Source organism: Microcebus murinus, chromosome 19 (genome assembly GCF_040939455.1).
Source record: "Microcebus murinus isolate Inina chromosome 19, M.murinus_Inina_mat1.0, whole genome shotgun sequence".
Classification (NCBI taxonomy): domain Eukaryota; kingdom Metazoa; phylum Chordata; class Mammalia; order Primates; family Cheirogaleidae; genus Microcebus; species Microcebus murinus.
Genome location: NC_134122.1, coordinates 24778514 through 24794216, shown reverse-complemented (window position 1 = coordinate 24794216; position 15703 = coordinate 24778514). Strand labels below are relative to the sequence as shown.

The 15703-nt window shown below is 51.8% G+C and overlaps 1 protein-coding gene across 1 annotated transcript in view; it reads left to right on the top strand.

Moving 5' to 3' along the window:
• The window catches only part of MMD2 (monocyte to macrophage differentiation associated 2), a 55711-nt gene extending 40313 nt beyond the window's left edge, over positions 1-15398 (top strand). The window contains exons 5-7 of the mRNA XM_012759362.2: positions 733-834; positions 1714-1783; positions 5238-15398. Coding sequence (XP_012614816.1) covers positions 733-834; positions 1714-1783; positions 5238-5441 — 376 coding nt within the window. The 3' untranslated portion in view covers positions 5442-15398. The remainder of the gene's footprint in view (positions 1-732; positions 835-1713; positions 1784-5237) is intronic.
• Positions 15399-15703: the final 305 nt, after the last annotated feature.

Genomic DNA, 15703 nt, shown 5'->3' with positions numbered 1-15703 from the left:
CCACATGCTGGAGAAAGCTGTACCCTGCTGGCACTAACACTGGAGAGACCACCGGGCTGAGCAGTGGAGAAAGGAGCACATTTTCCAGGATCCTGGTGTAAGAACCACAGGAATCTGGAAAGAAGAGCCTTTTTTCCTGCAAAGTCTCTCCAGTGCCCCCTCCTGCCAAGACCTAACACTGTGCCTGCTGTAAAGGAAGACTATTCATAAGGCCCAGCTACATTATCACAGAACAGGCAAAAAGGGTAAAGTCGGAGCTGAAAGACAATGAATTGATAACCAACACAGGTGGATACCATCTTTATTCTCCCTCCCCTTTTGGTAGCTATTTGGGTGGTTTTCAGGCTTTTCCTGCAGGCACCAATGCTGGGTGAACGTCTGTGTGTGAGTTTATGCGCACACAAAGCAGCTTTTCTTTGTCTAGCTGCTGGAATGACTGGGAACATGCACTTCAAAGTTTGGTAGATTCTGCCAGATTGCCGTCCAGACAGGCTTTACTCACACATTCTCCCTTTGCTCTTGGACATGATCAGTTTTACTAATTTTCTTCTAGCAATCACTTGCTGTTTCAATTCGTCTAGTGTTCTTTCTGCCTCTCTGCAAGCCTCTCTGTGAGAGCCCATGTCCCACCTGTGGGCTTCTCTGGGGTCAGTTTCCTGTGACAGGCTGACCCTTGGGGGCTCGGTCCTGGCAGGGCCCCTCAGGCTGTGCCCTCGGCCCTCTCTCTCCCAGGCTGAACCTCCGGGAGCTGGGCCCCTGGGCCTCCCACATGCGTTGGCTGGTCTGGATCATGGCCTCTGTCGGCACCGTCTATGTCTTCTTCTTCCACGAGCGGTAAGCCCAGCCTGGGGGTCTCAGGTGGGTGGGGTTCCCCTTGGTGCTCCAGCAGGGCCTCCTCCTCGCCCCTGCGCAGGCGAGATCCCAGGACGACTCACAAGCACACAGGCACGGCTCTGGCAGGCATTCCAGCGTTCAGGCCCAGGGGTAGCCACGAGACCCCACAGCCCATAGGGTCAACCTGAAGACTTTGTCAAAAAGACATCATAGGTTCCTAAACTGTTGAGCTGGGTCACATGTCACCTGCCTTCCCTAAACTATGTTAGCAGATGGCGGGGAAAGGCTCCCTTAGAGATGGCTCTTTCGGAGAGAGCCACATGTCCTGTGCCCCCATCCTGCCAAGTGACATCCCTACCAAGGGATGGGAATGGTTAAGTAGGGAACGAAACAGTAGAGGCAAAAGGGAATAACATATTGCTGCAGCCTCGGGGCCTAGGGGCCTCTGGAGGTCATTTAATCTGGGGCAGCAAATTGGCTTCAGGTGATGCAGCAACAGAGCTTGATTGAGAGTGGCTGCTTGGGCCCTGTGGGAAAAATGCTGGGATCGAATAGTAATGTCTGCCCTGGGCTGAGCATGGGAGGGAGTGCCATGTGAGTGCTATGCCCAATATTTTCAACCCCTATTCTTGCTCTAGCATGCCATTTCATAGATGTGGAAACTGAGTCTCAGAGAGGGGAAGTGCCCAAGGTCACGCAACTGCCAGCACCTGTTGGATGTGGCTGGATAAAATATGAGCCAAAGAGTGCTGGACAGAGAAAGAGCCTTCTTCTCACTGTTCTGGTCAGGTTGTCCCCTCTTCCCCAGACACGGGGAGCTGTATGCTGTCTCCTCATGGGAGGCATGTCCTGAGGCCGAGGTGGTTGTCTTCCCGCCAGGTACAAACTTGTGGAGCTGCTCTGCTACGTCGTGATGGGCTTCTTCCCCGCCCTGGTCATCCTGTCAATGGTAAGTCCCACCTGCCTGGCGCTGGGGGGGCTCACATATGGCTGGAGGGGACCAACAGTGTCTGAGCTGGACCTGACTCTCGAGGTTGTCACGTCAAGCCCTTTCCTTTGGCAGATGGGGAAACTGAGGCCCAGCATGACTTGCCTAAAGAGGCAGTAGGACATAGAGGCTAGTCCTATGTCCTGACAGCTGGCTTCTCCACCACTAACTCTGCCTAACCTTGGGCGAGTTCACTAACCCCTCTCTGCTTCGTTCTTCCTGTCTGCTTAAGGATGAAATGAGAAGATCCACATATGGTGCCTGGGGCAAAGTAGGTACCCAGTCGCTAAATTAAATCTATAATGGTAATCACATAATTGGCACAGGGGGCCAGATTGCAGTCTCAGGTCTTCCGACCCCTCCCTCCCGTGTTTCACGTCCTAAACTGCTTCTGGGCACACGTGGAAGCCAGGCACAGCAGGAGCAGCCCGGTCCTCTTGTTTAGCACATGTCCTCTGAGCCCTTAGGAAGTACAGGGGACCCCCACTCCCCACCCCTAGGGTCTTACTGCATCATCCCAGGCGACCTTGGGATGGTTCACAAATAAGGACACTCAGGCTCTGAGAGGGGAGGTGACCTGCCAAGGACATGCAGCCCCTGTGTGGCTGAGCTGGGACTTCACCCCATAACTCTGACTGCGAGTGTCCTTGGTGTCTTTGATCTGCACCGTGTGGCCTTCTGAGGGTGTGTGACCTTTGAGCAGAGGACTGAGGGCCCTGGACAGGGAAGGGAAGCAGGTCCAGTGGCCATGGGTGGGTCGCCTCTCCTGTCCTCTCTGAGCCTCAGTTGCTCCATCTGTCAAATGGGCACAGTCACCTCAGTCAGCTCACCCTCTAGGTTGCATGACAGGTTCTTGTTTTTAAGTTATAATTATTTGCAAGTGTTTTAAGCTTTTATGCAGCCAAATCTGACAGGTGTTTAAAAATTTTTTGGCTGTTACCTTCAGTGTTATGGTTAGGAAGGTGTTTGCTCTAGGTACTGTATTTTCTCCAGTTTCCTTTATGGTGTACTTTTTACTTTTGAATTCTTCATTCTCACTGCAGTTTCTTTTGTATACAGTGATCCTCCCCAAATGATTAGCCAGTTGTATCATTTTTCATTTATTTACCTCTTTAAAAGCTCCTTTTATCATATGTTAAATTCATATATATGTGTGTGTATGTGTGAGTGTCTGTTTCTGAGGTTTCCATTCTTGTCGACTGGCCTGTTTTTATATGAGTACCAGACTGTTTTACTAATTGTAGATTTAATTGTTTTTAATACTTGGCAGTAAAGTCGTGCCCCATTATTCTTCCTATTGAACAGTTTCCCTGTGATTTGTATTTCTTTTTCCAGACTACCTTCTGTTTCTTTCCTCAACTTTATTTTTATTTAAACATCTATTTAATGGATTTCTACTAAATTATAGAATAACCATCAAATTATGTATTAGATATTCAAATGTATATATATACTTATCTATAATAAACGTACATTTAATTACATATTCACTGCAAAAAATGAGGCCAGTATGCAAATGTCACCCTGCCTCCTCCACATACAATGGCTCGGCTATGACCAATGCTCAGGAGTTGCTGTGTATCTTTTCCATTTGTAAAATGTATGTGCAAGTGTACATAGCTACACAGATACACTGACTTGCTTGTTTTTCTTTTACAAAAATGAGATCATTCTCTGTGACTTCTCTGCAATCTGCTCTTCTCCTTAGCACAATGCTGTGGGCATTTTTCCATGACTGCCGCATAGTGTAATACCTGCCTCCTTAGGTTGTTGTGAAGATGACATTAGATGACTTAAGTAAGGCACATAGGACAGGGATTGGCACAGAGTAAGTGCTAAGAAATACTAGGTGTTAATATTATTACATAATTAATATTCAATGATAGGCCAGGTGTGGTGGCTCACGGCTATAAATCCCGGTACTATCAGAGGCCAAATTGGGAGAATTGCTTGAGGCCAGGAGTTTGAAATTAGCCTGGGCAACATAGCAAGACACTGTTTCTATAAAAACATTTAAAAATTAGCCAGGCATGGTGGTGTGCAACTGTAGTCCCAGCTGCTTTGGAGGCTGAGGTGGGAGGATCACCTGAGCCCAGGAGTTTGAGGTTCCATTGAGCTGTGATTGTGCCACTGCACTATAGCCTGGGTGACAGAGCAAGAGCCTGTCTCAAAAAAAAAAAAAAAATCAATAATACTCTTGAGGACTGAGTGAATGTCAGTGATTGTATTATACATATGGGTAATGAAATAATATGGAGTTGTTCAAAAGACTGAGAGGATTTGTCTGTGATCTGCAAGAGTCTTCATTTAGTGGAAAATCAGGTTGCAGAGTGGTAGAGATGGTGTGAGCCAGTTGATCTAAAAATGATTAGTTGCTATGCACAGATACATACATATGAAGTGCATATAGGATATTGTAATTATATGGGGAATTTCTGGAAGGATATCGTAAAATACTGTTAATGGTGGTTACCTGTTGGAAGTAGACCTGAGGGGTGAGGGCCAGGGCTTGGCAGATTCTTACTGCTCAATTTCCTCCTATTCTGCAGAGTTCTTTTCACCATAGACAACTCACAGTCACAGTACTCGCTTCTAGGGGTTAGGATAACAACTTTTTTGTTTTGCTTTGTTTTCTCTAAATTTTTGTTTTTTTGCCATGGACATATATTACTGTTTTTATTGTGGTAAAATATACATAACATTTGCCATCTTTAAGTGCATTGTCAGGGACATTAAGCACGTTCACACTGTCATGCAGCCATCACCACCACCCAGCTCCAGAACTTTTCTCATCTTCCCAAACCGAAACTCCAGACCCGTTGCACACTGACTCCCCTTACCTCGTCTCCCCAGCCCCTGGCACCCACCGCGCTACTTTCTGTCTCTAGGACTGTGACCACTCCAAGAGCCTCATATAAGTGGAATCACTCAGTATAAGTCCTTTTGTGACAGGCTTATTTCACTTAGCATCGTGTCCTCAGATTTCACCCAGCTGTAGCGGGTGTCGGCATTTCATTCCCCCGGAAAGCTGCGTGACGTCCCCCTGCATGTGTGTATCCCATTTTGCTTATCCGTTCATTTGATGGCATTTGGGTTGCTTTTGTCTATTGTGAATTTGCTGCTGTGAGACCCTGCTTTCAGTTCTTTGGCTACATGGCCAAATGTGTTACTTTTTAGAAAAAATAATAAGCTATAAAAATATTCTTTGGGATTTTCCTAGAAATGAGAATTTCTATCATGTGAGGACTAATTTGGGGAGAACTGCTGACATCACAGGGTGAGCACCCACCCCCCGCCCTGGGAGTCTGGGCTGGCGTTGCCCACTGCGTGTTGCCCGCTGCGGGTCTTTTAGTTTTGGGGTATGGGGGAATGGCAGATTGTTCTCTGACCTGTGCTCACCTGTCCTTGCCGACAGCCCAACACCGAGGGCATCTGGGAGCTGGTGACCGGAGGGCTGTTCTACTGCCTGGGCATGGTGTTCTTCAAGAGTGACGGCAGGATCCCCTTTGCTCACGCCATCTGGCACCTCTTTGTGGCATTCGGTGCTGGTACCCACTACTATGCCATCTGGAGGTACCTCTATCTACCCAGCACCCTGCAGACCAAGGTGTCCAAATGAAGTGGCCCAGACTGCACGGGTCATTTGGGCTCTTGGAGCAGAGCCTCACGGGAAGCGTTTCTGCGAACTTCACCCAGCGCACGGTGCCGAGCCTGTCTGCCCTTTCGTGGGAGAGTTCTTGATGGGTCTGAGGTTGCTTCTGGTGACAGCCAGGCCATCTCTAGAGTCCCCAGGGAGAGTGAAAGCAGTTAGTCATTTTTACAGAGGAGAGATTAACCCTATAATGTGTATCCAATTTAGACAAGTGTTTCCTAATACAAGCAGCATTAACATCTTCAGGAAGGGAAGCAGACGCTGTCCTGGCAGATTGGGGACAGACAGGCTAATATGTGCTTCTTGGGGTCCTGAGGAACCTGGCATGAGGCTGGTGGGTCGTTTATCCCTGGCTGGCCAGGGCCTCCCTCTGTGCTACCAAAGTCCTGGCCGGGGAATTGTCCCCTCCCTGTTCAGGGAACGTCGCCCAGCTTGTAGATGGGGTGTGTTGAGTAGCCCTGACCGTGGCAGACACACTCATCCACCCACCCGTGCGCGGTGTCGGCCTTCTTTCCAGCGCAGTGATCGGGGCAGCCGCTACCTGTGGACGTGGCACTTGGGATGGATCCTCTTTGTCCTGCCTGGTGTGCTTGGAAATGGGTTGGTGGCCAGAGTGGTTTCCATACGGGGGCCGCGCCCATCTCTTTCTCTCCCGCTCCCATCTCCCTTCTGGGGAAGCTCCTGGCGCGGGCAGTTAGGGGCAGCGGGGGGAGGCTGAGCCTCACGCCCGAGCAGCCCCCAGTGTCCTGCTCCAAGTGGTTGGTCTCAGTTCAGAGGGGCATGAGCAGCTGGGGTGAGGATGCTGTTACTTGGTTATTTCTTCTCATCCCCCCCAAAATCCAGAGGAATTTCAAGAGCTGCTCATTCATAAGAGGGGCAGGCAGATCCTGGGAACGTGCTCACTTGCACCACGTTTAGGGTTTGCGATGCCAGTGTCTAGATTCTCTCTTGGTGCCCGTCAGTGGCCCTTAGAGGCCGCTGAGATCTGAGATGTGTCCGAGGGAAGGCATGTGGATCCGGGCAGGGTGTCTGGGACACCTTCAACCTCTGAAGTGCCCAGGGGCCCAGCAATGAGGCTTCCGGGGGCCTGTCCGCACGGCCCCCTTTGGAGCTGGGCCAGCCTCTTGGTAAAATGCCCCCTGGACATTTACTGGGAAGGCCAGTGGCAGGCCCAGCTCCGGAGTCTGAACTGGAATCTCAGAGTCTCTCTGGGGGAAGAGTCTGTCTCAGGTCAGGAGGTCCTTACTCTACGACTCACAGCCAGAGTGGGTGGATGAGGGGGACAGAGAAAGGGTGCCTTATGCTTAGCTCTAGCACATTCCAGGAGATTCCAGGGCTCTGGCATCTGGAATCCTATGTGTCCAAGCCAGTATTAAATCATCTTGACACATTCCTCGGACAGACAGCTTGTGAGCTGGGAGACGCTGCAGGGGTAGGTTTTGTCCTCCTGCCTGTGTAAGTGTGTGTGTGCATGTGTGCGTGCGTGTGTCTCTGCACAGGGCCTCCTGCCCCCTGGGGACTGTCTTCTGTAGGCCTGGCCTGTGGAGCTCAGCAAGTGTTTCCTGCTGGCTGGGGTGAGGGTTGGAGGTCAGAGGTTTGCAGGGCAGAAGCTCGCCCTGACTGCGGGCAGGGACACTGACACTTGACCTCTAGCGGCGCCTGTGGCTGGGTGGGGGAAGCCACGTGGGTTCTGGTTTGCCATTTAGGAACCTCCCAAAGCATGGCACTGTGCCAGGCCGAGATGCTGTTGGGGGCCAGTGACTCGGGACTTCTTTCGTGGTCCCATGTCCTCACTGAGCTTCTTGGTCTGACTCCTGCTCCTCCCGTGCCCCTCCTTCTAGGTATTTGGTCTTATGTTTCCCAAGACGGCCTGTCCCTTGTGCCCCTGCACCTTATGAGGTGTGGGTCCCTCTGGTGGGACCTCTGTTTACCCATAATCCACTCAACACACTCCTCCTTATCCTTCAGAGCCCAGCTCAGTCATCAACATCAGGGAACTTCTGGCCTTGTCTGACCTCGGAGCTCCCCTCTGCTCCCTGTCACGCCCTGTGCTCAGAGCCCTGTCCTTCCCCACACAGGTGCAGCTCCTGGAGGGAGGGACTGTGTCTTACTAGACTTGGGGTCAAATCAGCATCCCCCATTTGTGAGAGCTTGGGCCAGTTCCCTAACCTCTCTGAGCCTCAGTGTTCTCAGCTGTAAGATGGGTATAGCAAAGCGGCATTTTGCAGGGCTGCCTGAAGATGCGGCAGGATAACAGATGCACAACACCCAGCCAGTTCTGTCAGTAGTGGGCTTGGAAGATGGGCTGGTAACAGAAGATAATAATGAAGATGACCCTTTTCCTGGGGTGTTGGCCAAAGGAATGAATCACTAATGGTGGAGTTTCCAACTGTGGACACATTGGTGAGGACGCTGGAGGGCATTCTAGAGGGCCTTGGGTGCACCTCCGTCCCTAGCTCCAACTCAGGACATGCTTCCTATAATCACTTTCTCTTCCTCAGCATTATTCTGGAAGTTTTCTAGGATTCCATTTCACTGGAGCCCAGACCTGTATCTCTTCCAAACACATCACAACTAGTGCAGGAAAGGAAAACAAGTTCCCTATGCCAGTCCCTGCGGTGGTGAGGCTCTGTCCCGGGAGCATTCTAGGCCACACACTGGACGTGTGAGGCAGAGAGGGCACACACCGGACAGTCAGGGGCCAGCACTCTCTTCCTGCCCATCCCTGGGGCCATCTCGTCCCAGGTGACCCAGCGGAGCTGCTGTCATGCCCTGAGTTGCTGGGAGAGCAGCGGGCAGCAGACTGACCTGTTTGACGTTCTGAGCTTTTTGGTGACTGCTCCTGAGCTCGGGAGGCACTGCGAGGGCCAGGTGAGCGAAGGCAGAAGGAGGTGGGGTGGGGGTCCCACCTGGTGGGCTCTTGGGAAGGCATCTGTGAGAGTGGCCCTGGCAACGCACCTCCCACCCACGCCTGGAAGGACTTCCTGTAAGGCCCAGAGCAGAGCTCGGCTAGAGCTGTCCCCAGGGCTGCAGCCTCTTGGCCGGGGAAGGATTTGAGTCCGGATCACAGGCAGAGCGGCCCTTCCCGCTTGGCTGCAAGCTGGAGGTGTGGCCTGAGCAGGCCAGAACCTTCTCCTCCCCATCTGCACCTGGCTCAGCTGGGGGAGAACCCTCCGAAAGCCCTGGGGCAGGAGGGATGAAGATGGGCATGGCAAGTGAGCCTCAAGATATAAAGCCACCTCGGTCATGGGTGGGTGCTCGCACAGTGGGTGACTCAGACGGCCCTGAAAGCTTGCAGAGCAAGGTTGCAGTCCCGGGTTTTCAGCTCACTAACCTCTCTTTTCCGTGCCAGTCTGCTACAGCTGCAGAGAGTTCTCCCCCAGCTCTGCCTGAGTCCCTGCTGTCAGGCTCAGGAAGTGGGGGTGGGGACAGCTCGGGCTGTGCAGGGAGCTAGATAGAGCAGATAGAGAGGGCAGATAGAGCTCGGAGGGCCAGGAGATGGGCACCTGTCAAATCTGCCACTGTGCACTGTGTACTCAGATGCTGAAATGCGGGCTCTTGGAACAGCCTGGGGGGTCCGGAAAGAGCCAGTGAAAACCCAGCAGCCACGTCCACTGGGTGTGCTGACGTCACAGGGCTGGTGATCCGCAGGTGCAAAGATGGGGAGCAGGAAGCTGGGGAGGCAGAGGCTGACCCATGGGGAGCTCCTCTGGGTGGCAGGCTCTCTGTGCTGTGGTTTTACAGATGCTCTCTCTGCTGACTGACACACACTGGCCCCGTGGGGTAAGGGTCATTAGCTGACCTTACAAAGCAGGCAGCCAGGGCACAGAGAGGTTTGTGACTTTCCCAACGTCACCTGGTTTCCAACCAGCAGAGCCAAGCTTGGAAGCCAGGACTGTCTAACGTCCAAGTGTCCTGCCCTTGGCCAGACCTTGCTGCTTCGGAGGAAACCCTCTCTCCCTCAGGGAGGAAAGTGGAGCTTAAAAAAAAATTGAATGATAATTTTTCAAAACCTCTGGTGTGCAGCCTTGCCAATTGCCATGGTGTGACTACTGCCACTGTGGCTTGTTTGGGGCAGCCACGTGGCATTGCTGAGGATGGACTATGTATGACCAGGTCTGGCGTCCCGCTGCCCAGCAACTCCCAGTGTGCCCACCCTCCGAGGAAGGCCACCATGGGTATGGAATCGGCCAGAACAACTTAGCCCCAAAGGGTCCCTGTGTAAGGTGGGTCTGTCACTGAAACACTGGGGAACTTCATTCTAGGAGTTTGGATTTGGGAGCCAGTCAGACCTGACCCGAAGCTAGCGCTGCACGGAGCAGCTGGCAAGACCCTTGGGCAGGACCTTTGTCCTCTCTGTGCCTCAGTTTCCACATTTGTAAAATGGAGATTGTAATCAGCAAGTGCTACGTATCAGAGTTTGGGAGGTTTGTTTTTGTTTTACAAAAATCTTTTACTGATTTGGAGACCAAGACTCAGAGAGGCTGAGCAGCTTGTCTGAGGGCACGCAGCTAGGGAGTGGCCGACACATGCTCTCTCCCCTTCCAAACACGGGCACCCCCACTTCAGGGCTCCCAGCCCACGAGAACCAGCAGCTGTGATGACAGTGGGCGCCGCCTTCTGCCTCTGCCTGTGCATATGCTTGCAAAGGTTACAGCAAGGGCGCGAGGCCCCACCTGGCAGCTCCGTGCTCAGGCCAGTGTTGGGCAGGGCCGTCCCCATGGGCAGAGGCTCCCACCCAGATGGTCATTTGGGGGAATGTGTAGCCATGTGGCTCCGAGTGGCAGGGTGGCTGGGAGGAGGGGTGTGGGCAGGATGCTCGTGCCCACTGCAGGGGGCGGGATGTCCCTTTGAGAGTCCACATCAGTGCAGTAGGTTTGATGTGCAGGGCCAGAGAGCCAGAGTTATGTGGACCTTGAACCTGAGCAGGAAGGGATGGGACAGCAGGCGTGAGACTGGCGTAGGGTTGAGAGCAGGCATGTGGCACGCCTGGGCCGTGGAGCTGGGGGAGCTGGGGCTGGGCCCGGGTCTGCCCGATGCCCAGTCAAGTGCTCTTTCCCGCACCCACCTCTCTCTCCACTTTCCGGGCACTGCTCTCTTGTCCTGTGTGTAAGGCGACAAGATGTGCAGCCTGGTACCTCCTCCTGCAGCCTGGCCATGTGGGGCACGGCTCTTCAGAGAGCCCACTCACATGTCCTCCTGGTCTGGGAGAGAGGAAATGCCAGCCCTCCCTGGGACCTTGCATCCCACATGCAGATGTGCCACCTCTGAGCATGCAGCTGCCTGTGCATGTGGCTCCTTTGTTCCAATTTCCATATGTCCAAGCTTGGGTGGCACAGAATCAGGAGGCTTTGGGGCACCCTGGAAAAGGCTCGAGGTAGGAACCAGGAGGTGTGGGCCCTGCTTCCCATGTTGCTGTGTGACTTGGGCAGATGACTTCTCCTTTCTGGGATTTCATCTGATCAGCTGTAAAATGAGCCTGCGATCCGTCTGCGAGCTGTGCACGTCAGGAATAAGCACAAAGCCCATCAGGTGGGCATGACAGACCCTCCCCAGCTTGAGGAGAGATCCCTGGGGAGAGCAGGGGGTTGCTTCTCCCAGGAGCAATGCTGAGACCCTCTTCCATGTACAGACACCTCTAATTGACACAACCACAGGGAAGATAAAGAATCCCACATGGCAGAGAAACAGTAGGCATCTGGAGGGGTTCCGTCTGACATAGCAGCTGTCAGCTGCAGGTGGCTACTTAACTGGAAGTCAATTAAAATTAAATCACAATCGTCCCACTAGCCACATTGTATGTGCTCAATAGCCAGGTGTGGCCGGGCTACCAGCCGTTTTGGACAGCACGGATAAGGGCACAGTTCCATCAGTGTAGAACGTTCTGTGGTGCAGCACTGGTGGTTCAGTGATCTCGAGACCCCTCTTAGAAATTATCGAGGACACCAAAGAACTTTTGTGTAGGTGGCCTGTGTTAACATTCATCATATTCGAAATTAAAACTGAGAATATTTGAAAACGGCTATTCATTCATGTAAAGATAACAGACCCACTGCATGTTAGCTTAAGAAACATATTCTTCTATGAAAAATAACTATATTTTTCCATACAAAAAAAGCACAGGGAAAAGAGTGGATTGCTTTGCATTTTTGCAATGTCTGGCCCAATAGAAGGCCGGACTCTCCTGTCTGCTTTTGCGTCCAGTTGGGACGTCACGTGTCAGGGACTCTCTGCAAACCTTTGCTGTGCATGCATGAAGGAATAAGAGGGAAAAAGACAAATAATGTCGTAGTGTTGTTATGAAAATGGTTAGGCTTCTTGAACCCCCAAAAGGGTGTTGGGGATCCCTGGAGCACCCAGTCTAAACACTTGAGAACCAACAATTTGGAGTTTTCCCCTTCATTTTATAGCTGGTTTTACTTTATCAGTGGCAGTTTTCATAGATGGAGACCACCCCCTTTTAGCCATGTTAGCCTGTGTTAGACAGATCTGGAGACAGGCAGGACACGGGGACGGAGGGGTGTGAGCAATAGGGCGGAGACTCTGGCTGTTTGAGGACAGGTGCCATGGGGACAGGACCCAGTCTCAGCAGATGCTCAGCACATACTTGTGGACCAAGCAGAGGAGGGTGAGCTTGGCCTTGGCCACTCGGCCTCCCCACTTCCTCTTCCTCTTCTGAGGTTGGGAAGGCTTGCCCAGGGAGCCTCGTGTAAGCATCAGGGCCCCTTTGCATCAGGGTTGGAGAGAGGCGAATTCACAACTGTGGTCTGCGTGGACACTTCCCTGGCCTTTACTCTTGGTGGCCTTGCATGTCAGAAGACAAATAACAGAGCCAGTGGGAGGCTCACGGGTTAGTTCTCCCAGCTCAAGTTTGCAGTGAGCTGTGACTCTGCCCTGGGTGGGTCTGCAGTGTGCAAACATCGTGGCCAACCATGTGCCAGCCCTGGGGTTACAGGATGAATTAGGCAGGACCCTGGGGTGAAATGGACATGGTATGAGCTGATTCTGTGCAGTGGTGAGTGTCAAGGGGGCCTCTGATGAGGGACCTGGAGACGCATCAAGGTTCCTCTGCAGGTTGAGGGAGCATTTATCCAAGTGACTAGCAAGGAGGTTGGTTTTCTTAAATATTAATATAAATATTTTTTCATTAAAATAATATATGCTTATTACAGAAATTTCACGACATACAAGCAAGGTAGAGGATGCTACCAAAGTCTCCCCACCCCACATAGCCGCTCAGCCTTTCAGTGGCTTTTTTTTTTTTTTTTTTGAGACAAAGTCTTGCTTTGTTGCCCAGGCTAGAGTGAGTGCCGTGGCGTCAGCCTAGCTCACAGCAACCTCAAACTCCTGGGCTCAAGTGATCCTCCTGCCTCAGCCTCCCGTGTAGCTGGGACTACAGGCATGTGCCACTATGCCTGGCTAATTTTTTCTATAAATATTAGTTGGCCAATTAATTTCTTTCTATTTATAGTAGAGACGGAGTCTCACTCTTGCTCAGGCTGGTTTCGAACTCCTGACCTTGAGCAATTTGCCTGCCTCGGCCTCCCAGAGTGCTAGGATTACAGGCGTGAGCCACTGTGCCCGGCCTCAGTGGCTTTGTTTTTGTATTTTCCCCCACTCAACGTGTCGTGTTTTCCTGTGACGTTTTCCTCTCTTGCCATAGACACTTTTATAACCTATTTTTAGAATATTTTTTCATGTTATTTCAAGCCCTTTGCAAACATTACTTTGGAAGTCTACATGTAGTGGATGTGACACAGTTTATTACAATGCAGGAGATACACATCTGTGTGTAGACACAGTCTATGATGAGGAGCATTTGACATAAAGCCCCCGCCCCCATATTCAGGGCATTTTTCTTAGGCCATGTTAAATTAGGTAAAACTTGCCTTGTGCTGTCTGTGCCACCCAGCCATGGCTGCCTGCTGTCACCAGACTGACTGTTACCCACTGCTGGCCACTGTGCCCATCCCTGGGGGCGCCTGGGCATCCAGGGACCGACCTACTGCCTGGGTGCTGCCAATGAGCTGGTTGATCTGGAAGATCTAGAACAGTCAATTGTGGTGTGAACAGCGAGACGTGGAGGGCAGAGGAGAGGTGGTGAGCTTGTTCCGTAGCTTATCAGGTCTGCGGCAGAAGAGGTGGTGTGGGGTCATGAAAGGGACACCACTGGAGGCAAAGCCACAATGGCCTTTTGTGATGAGGGGACCACATCCCGTCTAAAGCTGCTCTATTGCTGGTGGGAGATGAGGCGTCGTTGAGGATATCAGTTCTGTACATGCCATGGCTCCCTGGAGACTGTTAAATATTCAGCCTTTTTGCAAGTCATTAAACCACTGGTAGCATGAAATTGGCCAAGGCAGGAGTATTTACACCACAGCAATTGGCAAATGCCATAAATCAGAGCTTAACCTTTTGGAGAGTGGGTCAATCAGCATGCGGCCTCCTGCACCCCAGGCAGTTTGCCTTCTGCCATCGTCTTTATAACAGGTAAGACATGCAGATATGAACATGTACCCATTCACATCCCTCCTCTCATATATTTCTGCCCCAAACCCTGGCAAGGCAAAATGACTGTTTCCATGTTACGTGGGGAAACTGAGGCTGCTCAGAGAGGTTAAGTGGCTTGTCCAAGGTCATCCAGCTGGTGGGGCAGGGCCTGGAATCTGGCTCGTGGTCCTTGGGTGTCACATCCTTCCTCTTTCCACAACACGGGGTTGTTTTGCTCCCCGAGAGCTGAGATCTGGGGCAGCAGGCAAAGGCCATCTCCCTAAAGTCCTCCCAGCAGCCCTGTCTCCTGGCTGCTGGATTCCTGGTTCTGTCAGTTTTGCCTGAGCTTTGAAATGTCTGTGTCCTCAGACACTCATGTTTTCTGCTCCTGTCTCAGCCCAGGCCACCGCAGGGAACTGGTAAAGGCTGGAACTGTCTCTGGTAGGCAAGGACACTTTGTGCCCAGAGCCTCCCATGGGGGCTGCAGCGCTTGGGCCCTGAGCTCTGGGGAAGCCTTGTGTTGTTGGCGCTCGACTGGCCGGGGAGGAGGCTGTGGGCCTGTCCCATAGCACTGGTGCCTGGCGAGGGCTCCTCTTCCTGGTTCATAGGTGACACCTCACTGTGTCCTCACATGGTGGAAGGAGCAAAAATGCTCCCTCAGGCCTCTTTTATAAGGGCGCTAATCCCATTCCCAAAGGCCGTGTCTCTTAATACCATCACCTTGGGATTAGATTTTCAACACAGAATTTTGGGAAACATAAACACAGCACTGTCCAATTTTGTCCTATCCTGTCCTTCCCTACCCCCACCCTATCCTATGTTGTTTTATCAAGTTGCTGGTTGTAACCCACTACATTGATTTTATGACCTACAAGTGGATTCAAATCCGAAGTTCTAGAATCTGTTCTCGTTGGTATGTTCCTGAAAAGCCATGCTTCGTGCCTGTTTGCCATGATTGGCGGGGATTAGCATGGTGCCATGCTTTGGGAGCCTGGGTGCTGCACGGCTATATGGGGCCAGGGAAGAAGAAAGATATTAGGAGCTTCCAAGAATCTGGTTACCGGGAGCCCTGACGCCATTGAGACGAATACAGGACCCCATTTTATGGTCTCTTGTCCTGGCGGCAGCCTATGTTCTGGGGGGACCGCGGGGCTGGGTGGACGTAGAGACCTGGGCAGGCAGCACTCCTGAGTGTGGGCCAGCGTTCGCTCAGGCAGGGTTGGGAAGGCAGGAGGGAGAGATTCAATCCACTCCAGAAAGGAGTGGACCCGATTTCAGAAAGGCCATTCCGCCTCTGCAAGAAATGTCAAACTTTGGGCTGTGGCTTTCTGCCCAACGAACTGTCCGCCAGTCCTGTCTACACCGCCAGGTCCCCAGGAGCCATTCCTGTCCTGCGCAGGCGCAGCCCTGCTGCTGCTTAAGGCCTTTCTCGGGTGGGGGTGGGTGGGGGGGCAGGAGTTCTCTGATTGTCTTTCATACTCACTTTTATAGGCCTACAATGTCTACAATATTTGAGAACAGCATTTGTGGCATGACTTTTTAAAAACGTCCTGCTGGTATTGGACCCCTTCTGTGTTTGTGAAATTGCTATTTTGTATTAACACAGTATTTGATAAACATTTGTATTAAGAAGAATAATCCTTCTGGTGAATATTATTGTTTCCAGTGGAGTAGAACTTAAATAAAGAAAAATTCAAGATGTCTCACTCTTGCCGATATGTTTTTTTTTTTAATAACAC